Source organism: Phocoena phocoena, chromosome X (assembly GCF_963924675.1).
Source record: "Phocoena phocoena chromosome X, mPhoPho1.1, whole genome shotgun sequence".
In the NCBI taxonomy this organism is placed as follows: domain Eukaryota; kingdom Metazoa; phylum Chordata; class Mammalia; order Artiodactyla; family Phocoenidae; genus Phocoena; species Phocoena phocoena.
In genome coordinates this window covers 11,572,828-11,591,342 of record NC_089240.1, presented here as the reverse complement: position 1 = coordinate 11,591,342, position 18,515 = coordinate 11,572,828, and the positions used below count along the sequence as shown (strand labels likewise).

The following is an 18,515-nucleotide window of genomic DNA, read 5'->3' as shown; positions in this document are numbered from 1 at the left end:
ACTTCTCTGCATCTATTGAGATGACCATTGGTTTTTCTCCTTCAGTTTGTTTATATGGTGTATCACATTGATTGATTTGCGTATATTGAAGAATCCTTGCATGCCTGGAATAAACCGTACTTGATCATGGTGTATGATCGTTTTAATGTGTTGTTGGATCCTGTTTGCTAGTATTATGTTGAGGTTTTTTGCATCTATGTTCATCAGTGATATTGGCCTGTAGTTTTCTTTCTTTGTGACATCCTTGTCTGGTTTTGGAATCAGGGTGATGGTGGCCTCGTAGAATGAGTTTGGGAGTGGTCCTCCCTCTGCTATATTTTGGAAGTGTTTGAGAAGGACAGGTGTTAGCTCTTCTCTAAATGTTTGATAGAATTCGCCTGTGAAGCCATCTGGTCCTGGGCTTTTGTTTGTTGGAAGATTTTTAATCAGAGTTTCAATTTCAGTGCTTGTGATTTGGCTGTTCATATTTTCTGTTTCTTCCTGATTCAGTCTTAGCAGGTTGTGCATTTCTAAGAATTTGTCCATTTCTTCCAGGTTGTCCATTTTATTGGCATATAGTTGCTTGGAGTAATCTCTCGTGATCCTTTGTATTTCTGCAGTGTCACTTGCTACTTCTCCTTTTTCATTTCTATTTCTATTGATTTGAGTCTTCTCCCTTTCTTTCTTGATGAGTCTGACTAATGGTTTATCTATTTTGTTTATCTTCTCAAAGAACCAGCTTTTAGTTTTATTGATCTTTGCTATCGTTTCCTTCATTTCTTTTTCATTTATTTCTGATCTGATCTTTATGATTTATTTCCTTCTGCTAACTTTGGGGTTTTTTTGTTCTTCTTTCGCTAATTGCTCTAGGTGCAAGCTTAGGTTGTTTATTTGAGATGTTTCCTGTTTCTTAAGGTGCGATTGTATTGTTATAAACTTCCCTCTTAGAACTGCTTTTGCTGCATCCCATAGGTTTTGGGTTGTCCTGTTTTCATTGTCATTTGTTTCTAGGTATTTTTTGATGTCCTCTTTGATTTCTTCAGTGATCACTTCGCTATTAAGTAGTGTATTGTTTAGCCTCCATGTGTTTGTATTTTTACAGATCTTTTCCTGTAATTGATATCTAGTCTCATAGCGTTGTGGTCGGAAAAGATACTCGATACAATTTCAGTTTCCGTAAATTTACCAAGGCGTGATTTGTGACCCAAGATATGATATATCCTGGAGAATGTTCCATGAGCACTGGAGAAAAATGTGTATTCTGTTGTTTTTGGATGGAATGTCCTATAAATATCACTTAAGTCCATCTTGTTTAATGTATCATTTAAAGCTTGTGTTTCCTTATTTATTTTCATTTTGGATGATCTGTCCATTGGTGAAAGTGGTGTGTTAAAGTCCCCTACTATGATTGTGTTACTGTCGATTTCCCCTTTTATGGCTGTTAGTATTTGCCTTATGTATTGAGGTGCTCCTATGTTGGGTGCATAAATATTTACAATTGTTATATCTTCTTCTTGGATCGATCCCTTGATGATTATGTAGTGTCCTTCTTTGTCTCTTGTAATAGTCTATATTTTAAAGTCTCTTTTTTCTGATATGAGAATTGCTACTCCAGCTTTCTTTTGATTTCCATTTGCAGGGAATATCTTTTTCCATCCCCTCCATTTCAGTCTGTATGTGTGTCTAGGTCTGAAGTGGGTCTGTTGTAGACACCATATATGGGTCTTCTTTTTGTATCCATTCAGCCAGTCTGTGTCTTTTGGTGGGAGCATTTAATCCATTTACATTTAAGGTAATTATCTATATGTATGTTCCTATTCCCATTTTCTTAATTGTTTTGGGTTTGTTATTGTAGGTCTTTCCCTTCTCTTGTGTTTCTTGCCTAGAGAAGGTCCTTTATCATTTGTTGTAAAGCTGGTTTGGTGGTGCTGAACTCTCTCAGCTTTTGCTTGTCTGTAAAGGTTTTAATTTCTCCATCAAATCTGAATGAGATCCTTGCTGGGTAGAGTAATCTTGGTTGTAGGTTTTTCTCCTTCATCACTTTAAATATGTCCTGCCACTCCCTTCTGGCTCGCAGATTTTCTGCTGAAAGATCAGCTGTTAACTTTAGGGGATTCCCTTGTGTGTTATTTGTTGTTTTTCCCTTGCTGCTTTTAATATGTTTTCTTTGTATTTAATTTTTGATAGTTTGATTAATATGTGTCTTGGCGTATTTCTCCTTGAATTTATCCTGTATGGGACTCTCTGTGCTTCCTGGACTTGATTAACTATTTCCTTTCCCATATTAGGGAGGTTTTCAACTATAATCTCTTCAAATATTTTCTCAGTCCCTTTCTTTTTCTCTTCTTCTTCTGGAACCCCTATAATTTGAGTGTTGGTGCGTTTAATGTTGTCCCAGAGGTCTCTGAGACTGTCCTCAGTTTTTTTCATTCTTTTTTCTTTGTTCTGCTCTGCAGTAGTTATTTCCACTATTTTATCTTCCAGGTCACTTATCTGTTCTTCTGCCTCAGTTATTCTGCTATTGAGGCCACCTACAGTATTTTTAATTTCATTTATTGTGTTGTTCATCGTTGCTTGTTTCCTCTTTAGTTCTTCTAGGTCCTTTTTAAATGTTTCTTGCATTTTCTCTATTCTATTTCCAAGATTTTGCATCATCTTTACTATCATTATTCTGAAGTCTTTTTCAGGTAGACTGCCTATTTCCTCTTCATTTGTTAGGTCTGGCAGGTTTTTATCTTGCTCCTTCATCTGCTGTGTGTTCTTCTGTCTTCTCATTTTGCTTATCATACTGTGTTTGGGGTCTCCTTTTTGCAGGCTGCAGGTTCGTAGTTCCCGTTGTTTTTGGTGTCTGTCCCCAGTGGCTAAAGTTGGTTCAGTGGGTTGTGTAGGTTTCCTGGTGGAGGGTACTAGTGCCTGTGTTCTGGTGGATGAGGCTGGATCTTGTCTTTCTGGTGGGCAGGTCCACGTCCGGTGGTATGTTTTGGGGTGTCTTTGGACTTATTATGATTTTAGGCAGCCTCTCTGCTAATGGGTGGGGTTGTGTTCCTGTCTTGCTAGTTGTTTGGCATAGGATGTCCAGCACTGTAGCTTGCTGGTCGTTGAGTGAAGCTGGGTGCTGGTGTTGAGATGGAGATCTCTGGGAGATTTTCGCCGTTTGATATTCTGTGGAGCTGGGAGGTCTCTTGTGGACCAGTGTCCTGAAGTTGGCTCTCCCACCTCAGAGGCACAGCACTGACTCCTGGCTGCAGCACCAAGAGCCTTTCATCCACACAGCTCAGAATAAAAGCGAGAAAAAGTAGAAAGAAAGAGGATAAAATAAAATAAAGTAAGGTAAAATAAAGTTATTAAAATAAAAAAATAATTATTAAGAAAAAAATTTTTTAAAAAGTAAAAGAAAAAAACCGGATGGATAGAATCCCAGGACAAATGTTGAAAGCAAAGCTATACAGACAAATCTCACACAGAAGCATACACATACACACTCAGAAAAAGAGGAGAAGCAGAAAAAATAATAAATCTTGCTCTCAAAGTCCACCTCCTCAATTTGGGATGATTCGTTGTCTATTCATGTATTCCACAGATGCAGGTACATCAAGTTGATTGTGGAGATGTAATCCTCTGCTCCTGAGGCTGCTGGGAGAGATTTCCCTTTCTCTTCTTTGTTCTCACAGCTCCCGGGGTTCAGCTTCGAATTTGACCCTGCCTCTGCGTGTAGGTCGCCAGAGGGCGTCTGTTCTTCGCTCAGATAGGACGGGGTTAGAGGAGCGGCTGATTTGGGGGCTCTGGCTCACTCAGGCTCGGGAGAGGGAGGGGTACAGATTGTGGGGCGATCATGCGGCAGCAGAGGCCGGCATGACGTTGCAGCAGCCTGAGGCGTGACGTGCGTTCTCCTGGGGAAGTTGTCCCTGGATCCTGGGACCCTGGCCGTGGCGGGCTGCACAGGCTCCCGGGAGGGGAGGTGTGGAGAGTGACCTGTGCTCTCACACAGGCTTCTTGGTGGCGGCAGCAGCAGCCTTAGCGTCTCCTGCCCGTCTCTGGGGTCCGCGCTTTTAGCCGCGGCTCACGCCCGTCTCTGGAGCTCCTTTAAGCAGCGCTCTTAATCCCCTCTCCTCGCGCACCAGGAAACAAAGAGGGAAGAAAAAGTCTCTTGCCTCTTCGGCAGGTCCAGACTTTTCCCGGACTCCCTCCCGGCCAGCTGTGGTGCACTAACCCCTTCAGGCTATGTTCATGCCGCCAACCGCAGTCCTGTCCCTGCGCTCCGACCGAAGCCCGAGCCTCAGGTCCCAGCCCCGCCTGCCCCGGCAGGTACAAGCTCTTGGGCTGGTGAGTGCCGGTTGGCACCGATCCTGTGTGCGGGAATCTCGCCACTTTGCCCCCCGCACCCCTGTTGCTGCGCTCTCCTCCTCGGCTCTGAAGCTCCCCCCCTCCGCCACCCGCAGTTTCCACCCGCGAAGGGGCTTCCTAGTGTGTGGGAACCTTTCCTCCTTCATGGCTCCGTCCCACTGGTGCAGGTCCCGTCCCTATTGTTTTGTCTCTGTTTTTCTTTTTCTTTTGCCCTACCCAGGTACGTGGGGAGTTTCTTGCCTTTTGGAAGGTCTGAGGTCTTCTGCCAGCATTCAGTAGGTGTGCTGTAGGACTTGTTCCACGTGTAGATCTATTTCTGATGTATCTGTGGGGAGGAAGTTGATCTCCACGTCTTACTCTTCCGCCATCTTCCCCCTCTCGAGCTATGGGTTTGTCCTAAATGGTCTTTATTATATTGAGATATGTTCCCTTTATGTCCACTTTGATGAGAGTTTTTATCATGAATGGATGTTGAATTTTGTCAAATGCTGTTTTTTGGGGGGGTCTATTGAGATGATTATGTGATTTTTATCCTTCTTTTTGCTAATGTGATGTATCACATTGGTTAATTTGCAAATATTGAACTATCCTTGAGTCCCTGCAATAAATCCCTGTTGATCATGGTGTATGAACCTTTTTGTATATTGTTGGCTTCAGTTTGCTAACATTTTGTTGAGGAGTTTTGCATCTATGTTCATCAGTGATATTGGCCTGTAATTTTCTTTCTTTGTAGTGTCTTTTTCTGGTTTTGGTATCAGGGTAATGGTGGCTTCATAGACTGAATTTGGAATGTTGTGTTCACTTCAGTTTTTTGGAATATTTGAAGAAGTATAGGTATTAGCTCTCTTTATATGTTTGGTAGAATTTTCTTGTGAAGCCGTCTGGTCCTGGACTTTTGTCTGATGGGAGTTTTTTAATTACAAATTTAATTTCATTGCTAGTGATTGGTCTTTTCAAATTGTTTCTTCTTGATACAGTCTTGGCAGGTGTATGCTTCTAGAAATTTGTCCATTTCTTCGAGGTTGTCCACAATTTGTTGGCATATACTGTTTGTAGTATTCTCTAACGAGATTTGTATCTATGTGGCATTGGTTGTTATTTCTCTTCTTTCACTTATTATGTTGTTTATTTGGGTCTTCTCTTTTCTTCTTGGTGAACCAGGCTAAAAGTTTATCAAGTTTATCTTTTCAAAAAATTAGCTCTTGCTTTCATTGATCTTTTCTTTTCTTACTTTTGGTCTCTATTTTTATTTCCTCTTTGATCTTTATTATTTCCTTCCTTTTGCTGACTTTGGGCTTTTTTGTCCTTTTTCTAATTCCTTTAGGTGGTAGGTTATGCTGTTTATTTGAGATTTTTCTTGTTTCTTCAGGAAGGCCTGTATTGCTAATAAACTTCCTTCTTGGAACTGCTTTTGCTGCATTCCATAGATTTTGGAAAGTTGTGGTGGAAAGTTGTCTTTCCATTTTCATTTGTCTCAATGTATTTTCTTATTTCCTCTTTCATTCCTTTATTGACCCGTTGGTTTTTTAGTAGCATGTTGTTTAGTGTCCACGTGTTTGTTCTTTTCTCATTTTTCTTTCTGTAACTGATTTCCAGCTTCACACTGTTGTGGTCAGAAAAGATGCTTGAAATAATTTCTATCCTCTTAAATTTGCTGAGACTTGCTTTGTGGCCTAGCTTGTGATCTGTCCTGGAAAACGTTCCATGTGCACTTGAAAAGAATATGTATTCTGCCATTTTGGGATGGAATTTCCTGTAGGTACTATCAAATCCCACTGGTATAACGTGTCATTTAAGACCACTGTTGCCTTATTGATTTTCTATCTGGATGATCTGTCCATTGATGTAAATGGGGCATTTAAGTTCCCTGCGAGTATCGTATTATTGTCAATTTCTCCATCTATTCCTGTTAATATTTCCTTTCTGTGTTTAGATGCTCCTTTACTGGATGCGTATATGTTAATGTGTGTAATATCTTCTTCTTGTATTGATCCCTTTATCGTTATATAATGCCCTTCTTTATCTTTTGTTACAGCCTTTGTTTTAAAGTTGTTTTGTCTGGTATGAGTATTGCTACCCCCTGCTTTCTTGCCATTTCCATTTGCATGAAATATCCTTTCCCATTCCCTCTCTTTCAGTCTGTGTCTTTAGTTCTGAAGTGAGTCTCGTAGGCAGCATATAGATAGGTCTTTTTTTTTTAATACAATCAGCCACCCTATGTCTTTTTTTATTTATAAATTTGTTTTTTAATTTATTTTTGGCTGTGTTGGGTCTTCATTGCTGTGCGCGGGCTTTCTCTAGTTGCAACAACTGAGGGCTGCTCTTTGTTGCAGTGCGCAGGCTTCTCGTTGTGGTGGCTTCTCTTGTTGCGGAGCATGGGCTGTAGGTGCATGGGCTTCAGTTGTTGCAGCACATGGGCTCAGTAGTTGTGGCTCGCGGGCTCTAGAGCGCAGGCTCAGTAGTTGTGGTGCACAGGCTTAGTTGCTTCGCAGCACGTGGGATCTTCCCGGACCAGGGCTGGAAGCTGTGTCCCCTGCATCGGCAGGCAGATTCTTAACCACCTCACCACCAGGGAAGTCCCCACCCTATGTCTTTTGATTGAAGCATTTAGTCTATTCATGTTTAGGGTAATTATTGATAGGTATGAACTGATTGCCATTTTATTACTTGTTTTCTGGTTTTTTTAATAGTTTTTCTCTGTTCATTTCTTCTTCTTTTTGTTTCTTCCCCTGTAGTTTGGTGATATTCTTTAGTATGCTCATGTGCCTTTCTTTTTAGTTTTTGTGTATCTATTGCAGGTTTTCGATTTGTGGTTGTCATGGGGTTCATATATATTGAACTGTAACTATATCTACTTGTTTTAAACTGATAGTCATTTATGTTCAAACACATTTTAAAAGATCTACATTTTAAAAACATTTTTATTGGCATATAATTGCTTTACAATATTGTGTGACTTTCTGCTGTATAACAAAGTGAACCAGCTATATGTATACATATATCCCCATATCCCCTCCCTCTTGCGTCTCCCTCCCTCCCACCCTCCCTATCCCACCCCTCCAGGCGGTCACAAAGCACTGAGCTGATCTCCCTGTGCTATGCGACTGCTTCCCACTAGCTATCTATTTTACGTTTGGTAGTGTATATATGTCAGTGTTACTTTCTCACTTTGTCCCAGCTTAGCCTTCCCCCTCCCCATATCCTCAAGTCCATTCTGTTCATCTGCATCTTTATTCCTGTCCTGCCCCTAGGTTCATCAGACCTTTTTTTTTTTTTTTTTTTTTAGATTCCATATATATGTGTTAGCATATGGTATTTGTTTTACTCTTTCTGACTTACTTCGCTCTGTATGACAGACTCTAGGTCCAACCACCTCAGTACAAATAGTTCAATTTCGTTTCTTTTTATGGCTAATATTCCATTGTATATATGTGCCACATCTTCTTTATCCATTCATAAAAGATATACATTTTTTTACACCCCTCCCGAAACTTTTGTGTTTTTAATGTCATATTTTACATCTTCATGTTTATCCCTTAACTGTTTATTGTAGTTATAGTTGCTTTTACAATTTTTTGTCTTTTAATATTTGTACTGGCTTATTTAAGTGGTAGATCCTTAGTCCTTAGTATATATTTGCCTTTTCTTTTTGGATTTTCCATTTCCTATGGATTCTTACTTTTTTCCACTTAGAGAAGACCCTTTAACATTTCCTTTATGGTAGGTTTAGTATTGATGAGCTCTTTTAGTTTTTGCTTTACCAAGAAGTTTTTACCTCTCCTTGGATTCTAAATGACAGTCTTGCTGGGTAGTATCCTGGGTTGCAGGTTTTTCCCTTTCAGCACTTTGAATATATCATGCCATTCCCTCTGACCTGCAGAATTTCTGCAGAAAAATCAGCTGATAGCCTTATGGGGGTTCCCTTGTATATGGCTCTGTTTTTATCTTGCTGCCTTTAAAGTTCTCTTTATCTTTAAGCTTTACCATTTTAATTATGATATGTCTGTCTGGGTTTATACTGTTTGGGACCCTCTGTGCTTCCTGTACCTGGCCATTTGTTTCCTTTTTCACTGGTTTGGGAAGTCTTTAGCCATAATTTTCTCAAATACATTTTCAATTCCCTTCTCTCTCTCTTCTTCTGGGGCCCCTATAATTTGAATACTGGTACACTTAATGTTATGTCAGAGATCTCATAAACTGTTGTCATTTTTTTAAATTTGTTTTTCTTTTTGCTTTTCTGATTGGGTGGTTTCCATTACTCTATTTTCGAGATCACTTATGTGTTCTTCTGTGTCATTTAGTCTGCTATTCATTCCTTATTGAATTCATTATTTCTGATTGGGGTTTTTAAAATATTTTCTTGTTCCTTGTTAACATTCTCACTCTGTTCATCTATTCTTTTCCCTAATTCAATTAACATTCTTATTAGCAATGCTTTGAATTCTTTATCTGGTTTTTATTTATTTCTGTTTAATTATGTATTTCCAGTGGTTTTCTCTTGCTGTTTCAGCTGAGAGTAGCTCGTCTGCCTTATTAGTTTGCTTAACTTTCTTTGCCTCTATGGATTTAAATGAAACAGTTATCTATTCCAGTCTGGAAGGGGTGTTCATATTATAGACTGTATGTGCCTAACGCCTTTGGTGGGAGAGCAGATTTGATGTGGACATAAGCCAGGTCTTTCCTCAGGATGTGCTGTTAGCTATCACCTTGGTAGGACATGAGGCTGAAGATGGAGGGGCTAGAGTTGTAGCCGGGTGTAGGGTGGGACTTCCCTTCTGCTCAGTGGCCATCACTGCCCTCCAAGTTGCTGGAGTAGAAGCCCTGAGGGTTGGGCTTGATCTGGCTCTGTTCCCTTTAAGTGTCTGCTTTCCCCTTCTCTAGCCCTGGGACCTTTGCCCCAGAGCTGGGGATTGCTGAGGCAAGGGAGGCCCGTGTGGAGTCTCGGCTCATTTTTGCCACAGACAGATTTCTGAGCTGTCTCCGATGTGCTGCCAGTACAGGTGCCAGCAGTTGTTTCCCTCGACCTGCTCACATGCAGCCTCGGGTCCAAGTCCCCTTTGTCCATCACTGCTAATCACTTCCCCCAGTCTCTGCCATCCCTGCGCTTTTGTGGAGCTGCACTGCAGGGCAGGCGGGGCCGGTGTGGACTCTCTTTGTGTATTAGGGTAAGCTGTGGTGGAGTGGCCATCATCAGAGTTCTGGGCTGCTTCTGATATGACGTTTGAGTGAGTGCCAACACTGGCTACTGCCGCCTTACCCAGGCTCTGCCCTGGGACTGGGTCATCTCTGCATCCCACAACCAAGTTTTTTTCTCTGGTTGTGGCAGCCCTAGATTCCATACCACACTGCGACGTGGAGTAAGCTTTGTTGGAGCATGCACCGAGGCAGTTGTGGGAAACTTGGCAGCCACTGGAGCAGTCCTCTCACCACCCTCTCTGCCCTGCCCCAGGAGTAAGCCAGTGCACAAGCCCTCGTGCACATGCATGTTCCTCAGGAGCGGGGTCCAGGCTTCCCCCAGCCCTCCTGTTAGTCCCAGTGGTCCTTCAAGCAGCCAAGGGGGCTTGTCTTCCCTGTGTAGGATGCCAGGACTGGGGCTTCCAATTGTGGTTCTCACTGCTCACTCCCCAAGGCGGGCGTCTGTTCATGTGTTCTCCCTTTTCCTCTGAGTCCCCTCCCAGGGGCATAGGTCCTGACCTGATTGCTTTTCTTCCCTTCCTACCCAATTCCATATGTATCTTTCTTATAGCCTTGGTTGTACAGGAGTCTTTCTGCCAGTTTCCAGTCAGTTTTCAATGAGAATTGTTCCATATGTAGATATATTTTTGATGTGTTCATGGGGGGAGGTAACTTCCATGTCTTCCTATTCTACCGTCTTGATTGATCTCCTTTTTAACAATAGTTTTGACCATGTAAAATCACAATGGCTAATAAGAATGAATAACAAATTTGTAAAAAACCTCAAGCTCTCATTTTGAAAATAAATGACTATTCTTTTGGCAGCAATGAGTAGTTGGAGGCTAAATGTCTTATGTTTTCACATTATCTGCTTGCAGTGTGCCACCAGTACTTTAGCTGTCTAGTAAAATGTAAAATATATTTGTGTGTCCTAGTGTTTAATGTCCTGGCATTACAGTGATAGCAGTAGCTGATAAATAACGGGATATAATCAAATGAACCTGTTTGGAAGGAGGTACAGAGGGGATTAGAATTTGTATTAGGCAATATTGATTTGTGATTACGTAGCGGGAAAAAAAAGCTGTTACCATTTTTGACATCTGTATTGCAACAGAAATATGACACAGGTATTTCGTACTATTTGTTATTCTAGAAAGTAAAAAAGTATCGGAGACAGATCTATTCCTTTCTCTATTAGCATACAAAATCTAATGCTTATCTTTGGAGGCATGGAACTTGAAAAATTTGTATAACTATTTTCCCACTATTCAACCCCACTCCATTATAGCCACAGGCCTCTTCTGTACGTCATCTTATCTTCCAACATAGGAGATAATGTGGAGCATTATATAATATTTCTCGTCATGTCAGTTGCAGCACAACTGAACATAAGCCCAAGCCAGCCAAGATAGGGGATTACATCTCAGTTATTTTCTGGAACTGAGTTTTGGAGGGACTGCTAAATCAGTATGAGACAGTGTATACTGAATACTAATTGAACTCAGATTCCTGGAAAATTGAGGCTAATGGCTCAATGTACTCAGTGAAAGGGGGAAGTACACATAGGCACATTTTGGGGTGCTGGGGCATTTCACAAGCAGAACATTTATCATTACTTGCTTAAGCAATATTTACAAATGCAGAGGGCCGCTCTTACATAAAAAGAGATTATGTAGCCATTATGATTTCTTATTCAGGGTGCTACAAAATGTCCTTCTGTCCCCAGTATCCACTCCACACTTCTCTGTCAACCTGCCACAGTAGCCAGAATTTTCACCATCTTCAGTGAGTCCACTGTTCTCTAGGTAACTGTGTCACTCAAAATAGTAGTGTTATTAGCCATGAAGGTAAATTAAGGCATAGCAAACACCCGTGTGTCTGATTTGACGCACCCTGATACTGCACCTTTATTTCTTATGCATACTCATCGCATATGGCTTTTCTGTAAATTTGCAGGAGCTTAAGTCACTCTTCTATTACTGTAAATGACTTCACTGAGCACGTGAATCACAATAGCTTCCCCAGTAACTACTTGACAATACAACGTAAGTTGCATCAGTCTTACTCCAGTTCTTGCAAGCTTCATGCCTCATAAACAACATGAGGTCAAACGTACTCGAGGGCTTCTTAGAATTCCTGAGACATGTTTCTGCCTCCACTCATTCCTCTTCTCTCTCAACCCTGAATCTCCTTTCCCCTAATTGATCTGATTATGAAGATCCCCCATGTCCTCAGAGCTCTAACTCTCAAACTCAGCTTTCCATTCTCTTCTTACTGTATTTGCATCTCCAACAGTGCCGCAGGGTAGCAAACATTTCTGTCTTCACAGAATTCTCCAGCCCGTAAGACCTTTGACAAACCTCTCAGGTCACTTGTTGTCAAGTGAGGAGATTTCTTACCTTTGGCAGAGATGCCCTGGAGCCTGAACTCTGGGTGGTCATCGTTAAGACTGTCGTGATGCCCAGTGCAACTCTGGCAGGGGCTGCATCCATGTTTATCCAAAAAGAGACCCAGGACAAAATGACTATCAACAGACTGGGGATATACATCTGGATCAAGTAATATCCCATCTGGCGTTCCAGGTGAAACTTAACCTCGATGCAGGTAAACTTTCCTGGAAACAGGAAGTGATGATTTAAAATCCAATTTGAATTTATCTTTCCCATTCCAGCCTCCCATTTTGTTTTTATTAAAAAGGAGCATTAGCGATGGATTTGAAAGATTGCACAAAACGCTGACACTACACACCCAATTCAACTCTTTTCCAACTCAACCCGTAACGGAAATGACAGTGTGAGAACGAGTGATCTAAAGAGTCACTGGACCAAAACCATGTGGCATATTTAATTTTCAAATCTGTGCTTGTTGCAGCCTGATTATTTAGACAGAGCTTCAGAATTTTCTAGACTATCCATTGGAAAGAAAATATTCATGTTTTGTGGGGCTTATAGTATGTAATATATAGGCTATAACATATAACCTACAACATATATGTATAGCATATACTACACAGCATATGATATATAACATATAATATGAAATAGTTGAAACCATTCCTTCCTAAGTAGTAAAGTTCACACGGGGCTCCTAAAGGATTTGGATAATTGTGTATCTATCTTTGTGTTACCAATAGCAAAAGAAAAAATATACATTTGTAGAAACCATGAATATAATCTAGTCACTGTAAAAATTTCATAACCTCCTGGGTAATTGCTTGAGGACACGTAGAATATTCCTAGAATCTGTTTACAGTGTTGCATTGCCTATAAAATAGCGTGCATAGAAAGATATTAAAGCTTGTGACATACTATTAAGAGACCGATGTTCCTGCCCCTTCCCCCTTTCCTTCCTCTTTAATTGGCTTGGAGTTAGAAACACAGAAGGTAATTCGGCTTAGCTCACACAAATTATGAGGTAGGGTTGGGTTCTTCTTGGCCGGGAAGGACACCTTAGAGTCCGGTTTTAGTTATTTCATAGGAAGCACTGTTGACTTCTGGAACAAGTGTTCATGGACCAGAGCAGTCACTGAACAAACCATCATGTCTCGACTGCCTTTCCTTGATCAGCTGTGTGGCGTCACAGACGAGGACGTTCATAGGAAAGGCCATCAGCTTTACTCGGCGGGCATAATCTTCCGGGGAACAACAGATGCCCACTTGTTGCTACTACCTCACATTCTCCCCCTGACCCATGTGTCTGTCAGCACCACAGACAATGCGTGACTTTAGAGCCAGCTGACTCCCCGCAAGCTGATTTTCATGCACGCTGTCTATAGGACTGGAGAGTACAACAGCTGTATTTCTGGGTTTGCAAAGACCTGTGTTATTATTTCTGTCTTCCACTAAGGCAGAGAGTGCAAATTGACCCGGGGAGCTAACGTCAAGAATGGATGCTGGGAATGGGCGAGAATTCATACACTTCCTGCACCATTTACAAGGTCTCATACACTTTTCCTCGGACTCATTTGATCGTAGATGGTCAGCAAGAGAGCAGCAAAAGATCCCCAAATCTCTTTCCTTCTCTCTCTCTTTTGGAAAAATTATCTGTTGGGCTCCCTGACCTGTTCGAAAGGATATAGGCATCTTATGTGTTGAGGGCATTTTGACCCAAGCCCAGGACAGTGCCTCATAGCTCCACTTTCTTGGTAAATATGCGGCAATTAAGGTGATGGGATATATACTCCAAGCGGCAGATGGAGCCCACTTGGGTTTAGCAGCTCAAAGGAAACTTACCAGTGTTGTAGTGCTTTGTGCAGTAGCCGAGCTCCTTCTCTTCTTTCAAAATGAACTGAGGCAGTGTCAATCCTTCAGCAACTTGAACTGGACCGTCACTTAACCACTCAAATATCAGGTCATTCATCGTGTACCCAACTGGAGTAAACAAATCATAGTAAAAAATTGAATGCATCTTTCCAAGAAAGCTTGAAAGTCTAGCCACGTAAAGAAACAAACAAGGACATCATCTAAAGCGACATATGCTCGATCAATTCAAGAGCATTTTTTAATAAAAGAGCTGCAATCATCACGACAACTACATGTCATTGGAGCCAAAGAAATGGAAGACAACAAGCTATGTCTGAATGATTTTTTCTTCTGTGTAATGGGAGAATGGAACTTATAAAGTCCATTTTTCTTCTGCCCACTCTATCCACTAAATGTTTCTGAAGAACAAACAAGTAAACAAACAAAAATCCTTTGAAGATTGTCTTTACTTTAAAGAGCTGTGTCTGTGGATATCCATTAAGACAATGCAGTTCATGGCACCAGTCTTAGTATTTCAAATGAAAAGGCATTCCGTTTTTTTAAAAAAAAAAAGAGAATGGATTTATCACAGGCCTGCTTAAAATATTTCCATTGCAAACTTGGCCCCTCTCCTAGGGTCTATTAGCTTTGTTTTGAGAAAGTTTATGTTCAAGTCATTATGGTCAATCCTCAGTTACTTTAGCAAGCGGGGAAGGCTATAGGCAGGTAACCTAAGAGGAAGCTGTGGGATATGCAAATCAAGCATATTCATTTGTGCTGGTGTCTTGCTAAAGGGGCCCACACATCACAATGATTAATATGGAGTAAAACAGATTCTCTGTTATATAAAGTCATATTGTTATATGACTTTTTTACCAGTTTAGTAAACCGAAGTTAGCACTTAGCCTCCAAGCTCCTGCTAACTAGGTCATTATGTCAAGGGCTTCTGGGTTTTTTACACCCCGGAAAAATGAAGGCTACTCTTTTTTCAGGCATCAGTTCTCCCCCTTCTTTCTTTATTTGTGATATTGGAACTCTTAAAGGAGATTGAGGAGGACAAGGGTTATTATGTGAGGTTTTGGCTGGCCGGTAACCTCAGCAAGTTTATTAAGTTTATAGATTCTTATTCTTGTTTACTGCAAGGTAGTGACTCACCAAAGCTACCCAGAAATCAATGGCAAAGTTAATTGGAATCTACTTTCCTCTTTCTTTGGGCCACCTTTTCCATTCAAAGCCAGAAAATAAGAACAAGCAAGGAATCACAAAGGGGACTTCGTATAAGCATTGATGGTCCACAGAGAGAATGGCCAACCCTATGTCTTCCACATCAGTGCTGCATGAGCCCTTCTTGAGTATCTCCACCAAATACTAGAAACTTGCCAAACACCCCCTGTTCTTGTCTGGTCAGCTTCTTGCTGACCGCTACAATAATAGTCCTTGTCAGCCACCTGGAAACCCCAGCTGGGGACAAACAGAAGAGGTAAAGATGTGGGGAAGGAGGACGTGATATGAGGGTAGAAAAGTAGAGAGCAATTCCCACCCTTCACAGTCAAAGTCAGTGGTAAACACATCACTGCTTCTTTCATTTCATTACTTCTAGGTCCTGCAAGGGCCAAGCATATTTACTAATTGGAGTTTTTAAGCCTTGGAGGAGCCTCAGATGACAGCTATGGTTGCTGTTTTATAGAGAAACTAAGTGTTGGGTTGAGTCAGGAGAGAGTTGGGAGCAGTAGAGAAGTCACAGAGAAGGAATCATTATGTAGGAAAAAGTTTTTCTTAACTGTCTTCTCAAGAGAAGGGGCGATAGGGAAAATATGAATACATAAAGCCTATTGTAAGCCAGAAATTCTCATTTTATTCCTGACAAATTCTTCAAACAAAGATGCTTCATTATTTTGTTTATTTCTGTAGGAAGTTTCAAGGGAAGTCTACAGTGATTTTAAATGATCAGAAGGAAACCCTGTCACCGCCTCTTTTAATAATAGTTGATATGTCTTTTTACATTTGTTATTTTTCTAAACCAAGAAGTTAAAAGTATTTTCTTGCCCCTGCCTCATTAAATCTCCTAACACCCCTGTAGGTCAGTAGCACTTATTATTCTCTGCATTTTACAAACAGAGGAACTGACAGAGCAAGCCAGGAAACATTTCATGTCTCCTGTCTAAAAATCCCATTACCTTGGAGGCATCAGCAACTTACGGCACATGTCAAAGATTTCAGTGGCGTCAGGGCCATGACATAAAGGGGACAAAGTAGTAGCATTTTCCTATTCCCTTCCCCTGGCCTTTGGATATCCATTGCCCATCTAAGGGAGATGCCTTTATTCCTTATCGTCTCATGCCACTCATTTTTGTTTCCTCCTCTGGCTAAGGCCCCTGCATCTTGTCCTCAAATCAATTAGCGCTTCCTGCCAAAATTCCTTTGGGGTGAAGGTCTATACAAGCATGCGATAGAAGGAGATACAAGTTTCTGACTAGAATGTGATTCATTATAGAGGTTAAATGACTAATAATCTTGATTTTCCCAGGAGACATTTTCATTTCAAAGAAAAGCTTACTAAATCAGGCTCATTTTTTGAGGAAGGGCAAGTTATTTGGCATTTTACCTTGAAAAATGGTCTTCTCTCTACTGGATATAAGACATGCACACACATTCACTTTTGCTCGTCCTTCCCTTAAGGACCTCGGGAGTTGTTAAATACGTAGAGAATGAGTCTTACGGGTTTTTTCTCCTTAATGGCACATTGAAAGAACCAGGTCATTGGTTAAAACAAGCAGGTGGTCATTTCAGTAGTAGTGACTTACAACTCTCCAGCTGCATTGTACACGTCTGGACATCCATTGGAAAATTCTTCAAGTCCATGGGACAGGATAAGGTCAAGGTGAGCCTTAGCAGAGAAAACAAAATTTTAAAACAAGTTTTTAATTTTTGAGGTCTGGTTCTTGAGAAGCAAACCAAAAACACATTTTGCATTAAGCAGAGTGACACTGATTCAAGTAATGAAGTCTCAGCTCTCACTCAGGAAAATGCTTTCTAATTTTCAAATGAACAGTAGTCATTGGTAAATTTTTAAAGTACTATACAATTTTGCTGTAACCCCTTACTCTCCATTTCCCATCTTCCAGCCTCTGAGTCTCATCTCCCCAGTGGCACTGGTCTCAAGTTTATTCTAGAATCAAGAAGAGCACTGAGAAATAGTGTAACAAGAACCGTGGGCTCTTCTTACAAACACTGATGTCCAAAAGGCGTAAAGTTTGTACTGCTTTAGAATTGGACAGGTGGCCTTTGCTTCAAGGACAATAAATGATGTGATAAGCATAATTGATTGTGATAAGTATTCGTTCTCCTTCCATCAGGTGGGCAAAAACTTCAATATCTTTTCATTTGCTAACTACATGGATAGGTCAGTTGTACATTGTAGCATTCATTCTGGAATTTTGACAAGTCTGGAGCGGGTAATCCTTGATCTAAAAAAAACAAAACCATTTGAGGATGGTGGCTTGTATAAATACATAGTCTTCTCTTCTCTGCACCCTGGGGGGACTACTGTGCTCCCCCTTTCCTTAACTTTCCAAGCTCCAGCCAGCTCTGATCAAGTCTTTTATCAGGATATTGATTAAGCCACCACCTCTTTTCTACTATTTCCTTTTTTAGTCCTCAAGGAAGTGGTCCACACCTCTTGCTCTTCAGTTTTTCTATACCTCAGAGATGCAAGGGAGGAAATTAAGGTTGAGAATCAGCAGACCTGTGTTCCCTTTCAAGTACTTCCTCCAACTGTCTCTGTCCCCAAAGCAAGACCTTAAATTCAATAAACACGCATCCTCACCAAATGATGGGGTAGGATCAAATGATGCTTATTGCCATCTAGCTCTAATACTAGAATCCTTGTTATTCTGAAGTTCACTGCTCCAACTTCTGTTCATTTTCTCTCAAACATCTTTTCTATCCATAGACCCCTCTGACTTTTACACCATTACCTAAACTCTCCCTTTCTGTCATGCTCTCCCCTCCTGGTTCCCTTCTCTTTCCTTTCTCAGCTTCATGTTATACCTTCTATACAAGCCAAGACAAAATTAAAAAAAGAGCGGCCCAGTTACTTTAAAGAAAGAAAAGATTTGGGATTTGAAGTGAGGTTAGACAAAGAATCCATGCTGACAATCTTCAAAATCATCAAAATACAACAGTGACTGGGAAAAGCAGGATACAGAACAGTGCAGTATAATGTCAATTATGTAAATATGTTTTCAATATTGGAATCAAACACAACACTATATTAAGAGTAGATAGTTCTGGTTGGTGGGATGATGCATATTTTTTTTTACTCTGTTCATTCTGCATTATTTATATTGACAAGTGTAGGCTAATCTAAGATGTCCGTCTTTATGTAATTAAACATGCCTTTCCTTAAACAATAGCTGGAGGGTAAAATTATTAAATTATGTTTTATTCAATAATGTTTTGCTATATTATAATTATATTAAAATTTTGCCACAAACATACAGTATTTCATTGCTAAATAAAGTACCTACCTTCTCTGAGCTATTCTGAGAACACAAATACCATGTTTCTAAAGGAAAAACAATAGTTTTGGGTTCTAAACTTCTGAGTTAAAACAACATTTTAGACAGGAAAAATAATTTTTGTCAGTTGTGGAGTTCATTTAGAGATAGCAGTATAAATATAGTTAAAGATATTTACATTTCTTCCCAGCATAAAGACTTTTTTTTGAGATTTTATTTCATTGAGATCAATGCCATGAACTCTTTAAAGTAAGGG

General features: G+C 40.6%; 1 protein-coding gene across 3 annotated transcripts in view; it reads right to left on the bottom strand.

The window, feature by feature from the left end:
* Positions 1-18,515, bottom strand: part of GLRA2 (glycine receptor alpha 2) — a 195,797-nt gene that overhangs the window by 110,244 nt on the left and 67,038 nt on the right. For all 3 annotated transcript variants that reach the window (XM_065900365.1, XM_065900364.1, XM_065900366.1), the window contains exons 5-7: positions 16,544-16,626; positions 13,731-13,868; positions 11,898-12,112 (exon numbers count right to left, since the gene is read on the bottom strand). In XM_065900365.1, the coding sequence (XP_065756437.1) occupies positions 11,898-12,112; positions 13,731-13,868; positions 16,544-16,626 (436 nt within the window). The remainder of the gene's footprint in view (positions 1-11,897; positions 12,113-13,730; positions 13,869-16,543; positions 16,627-18,515) is intronic.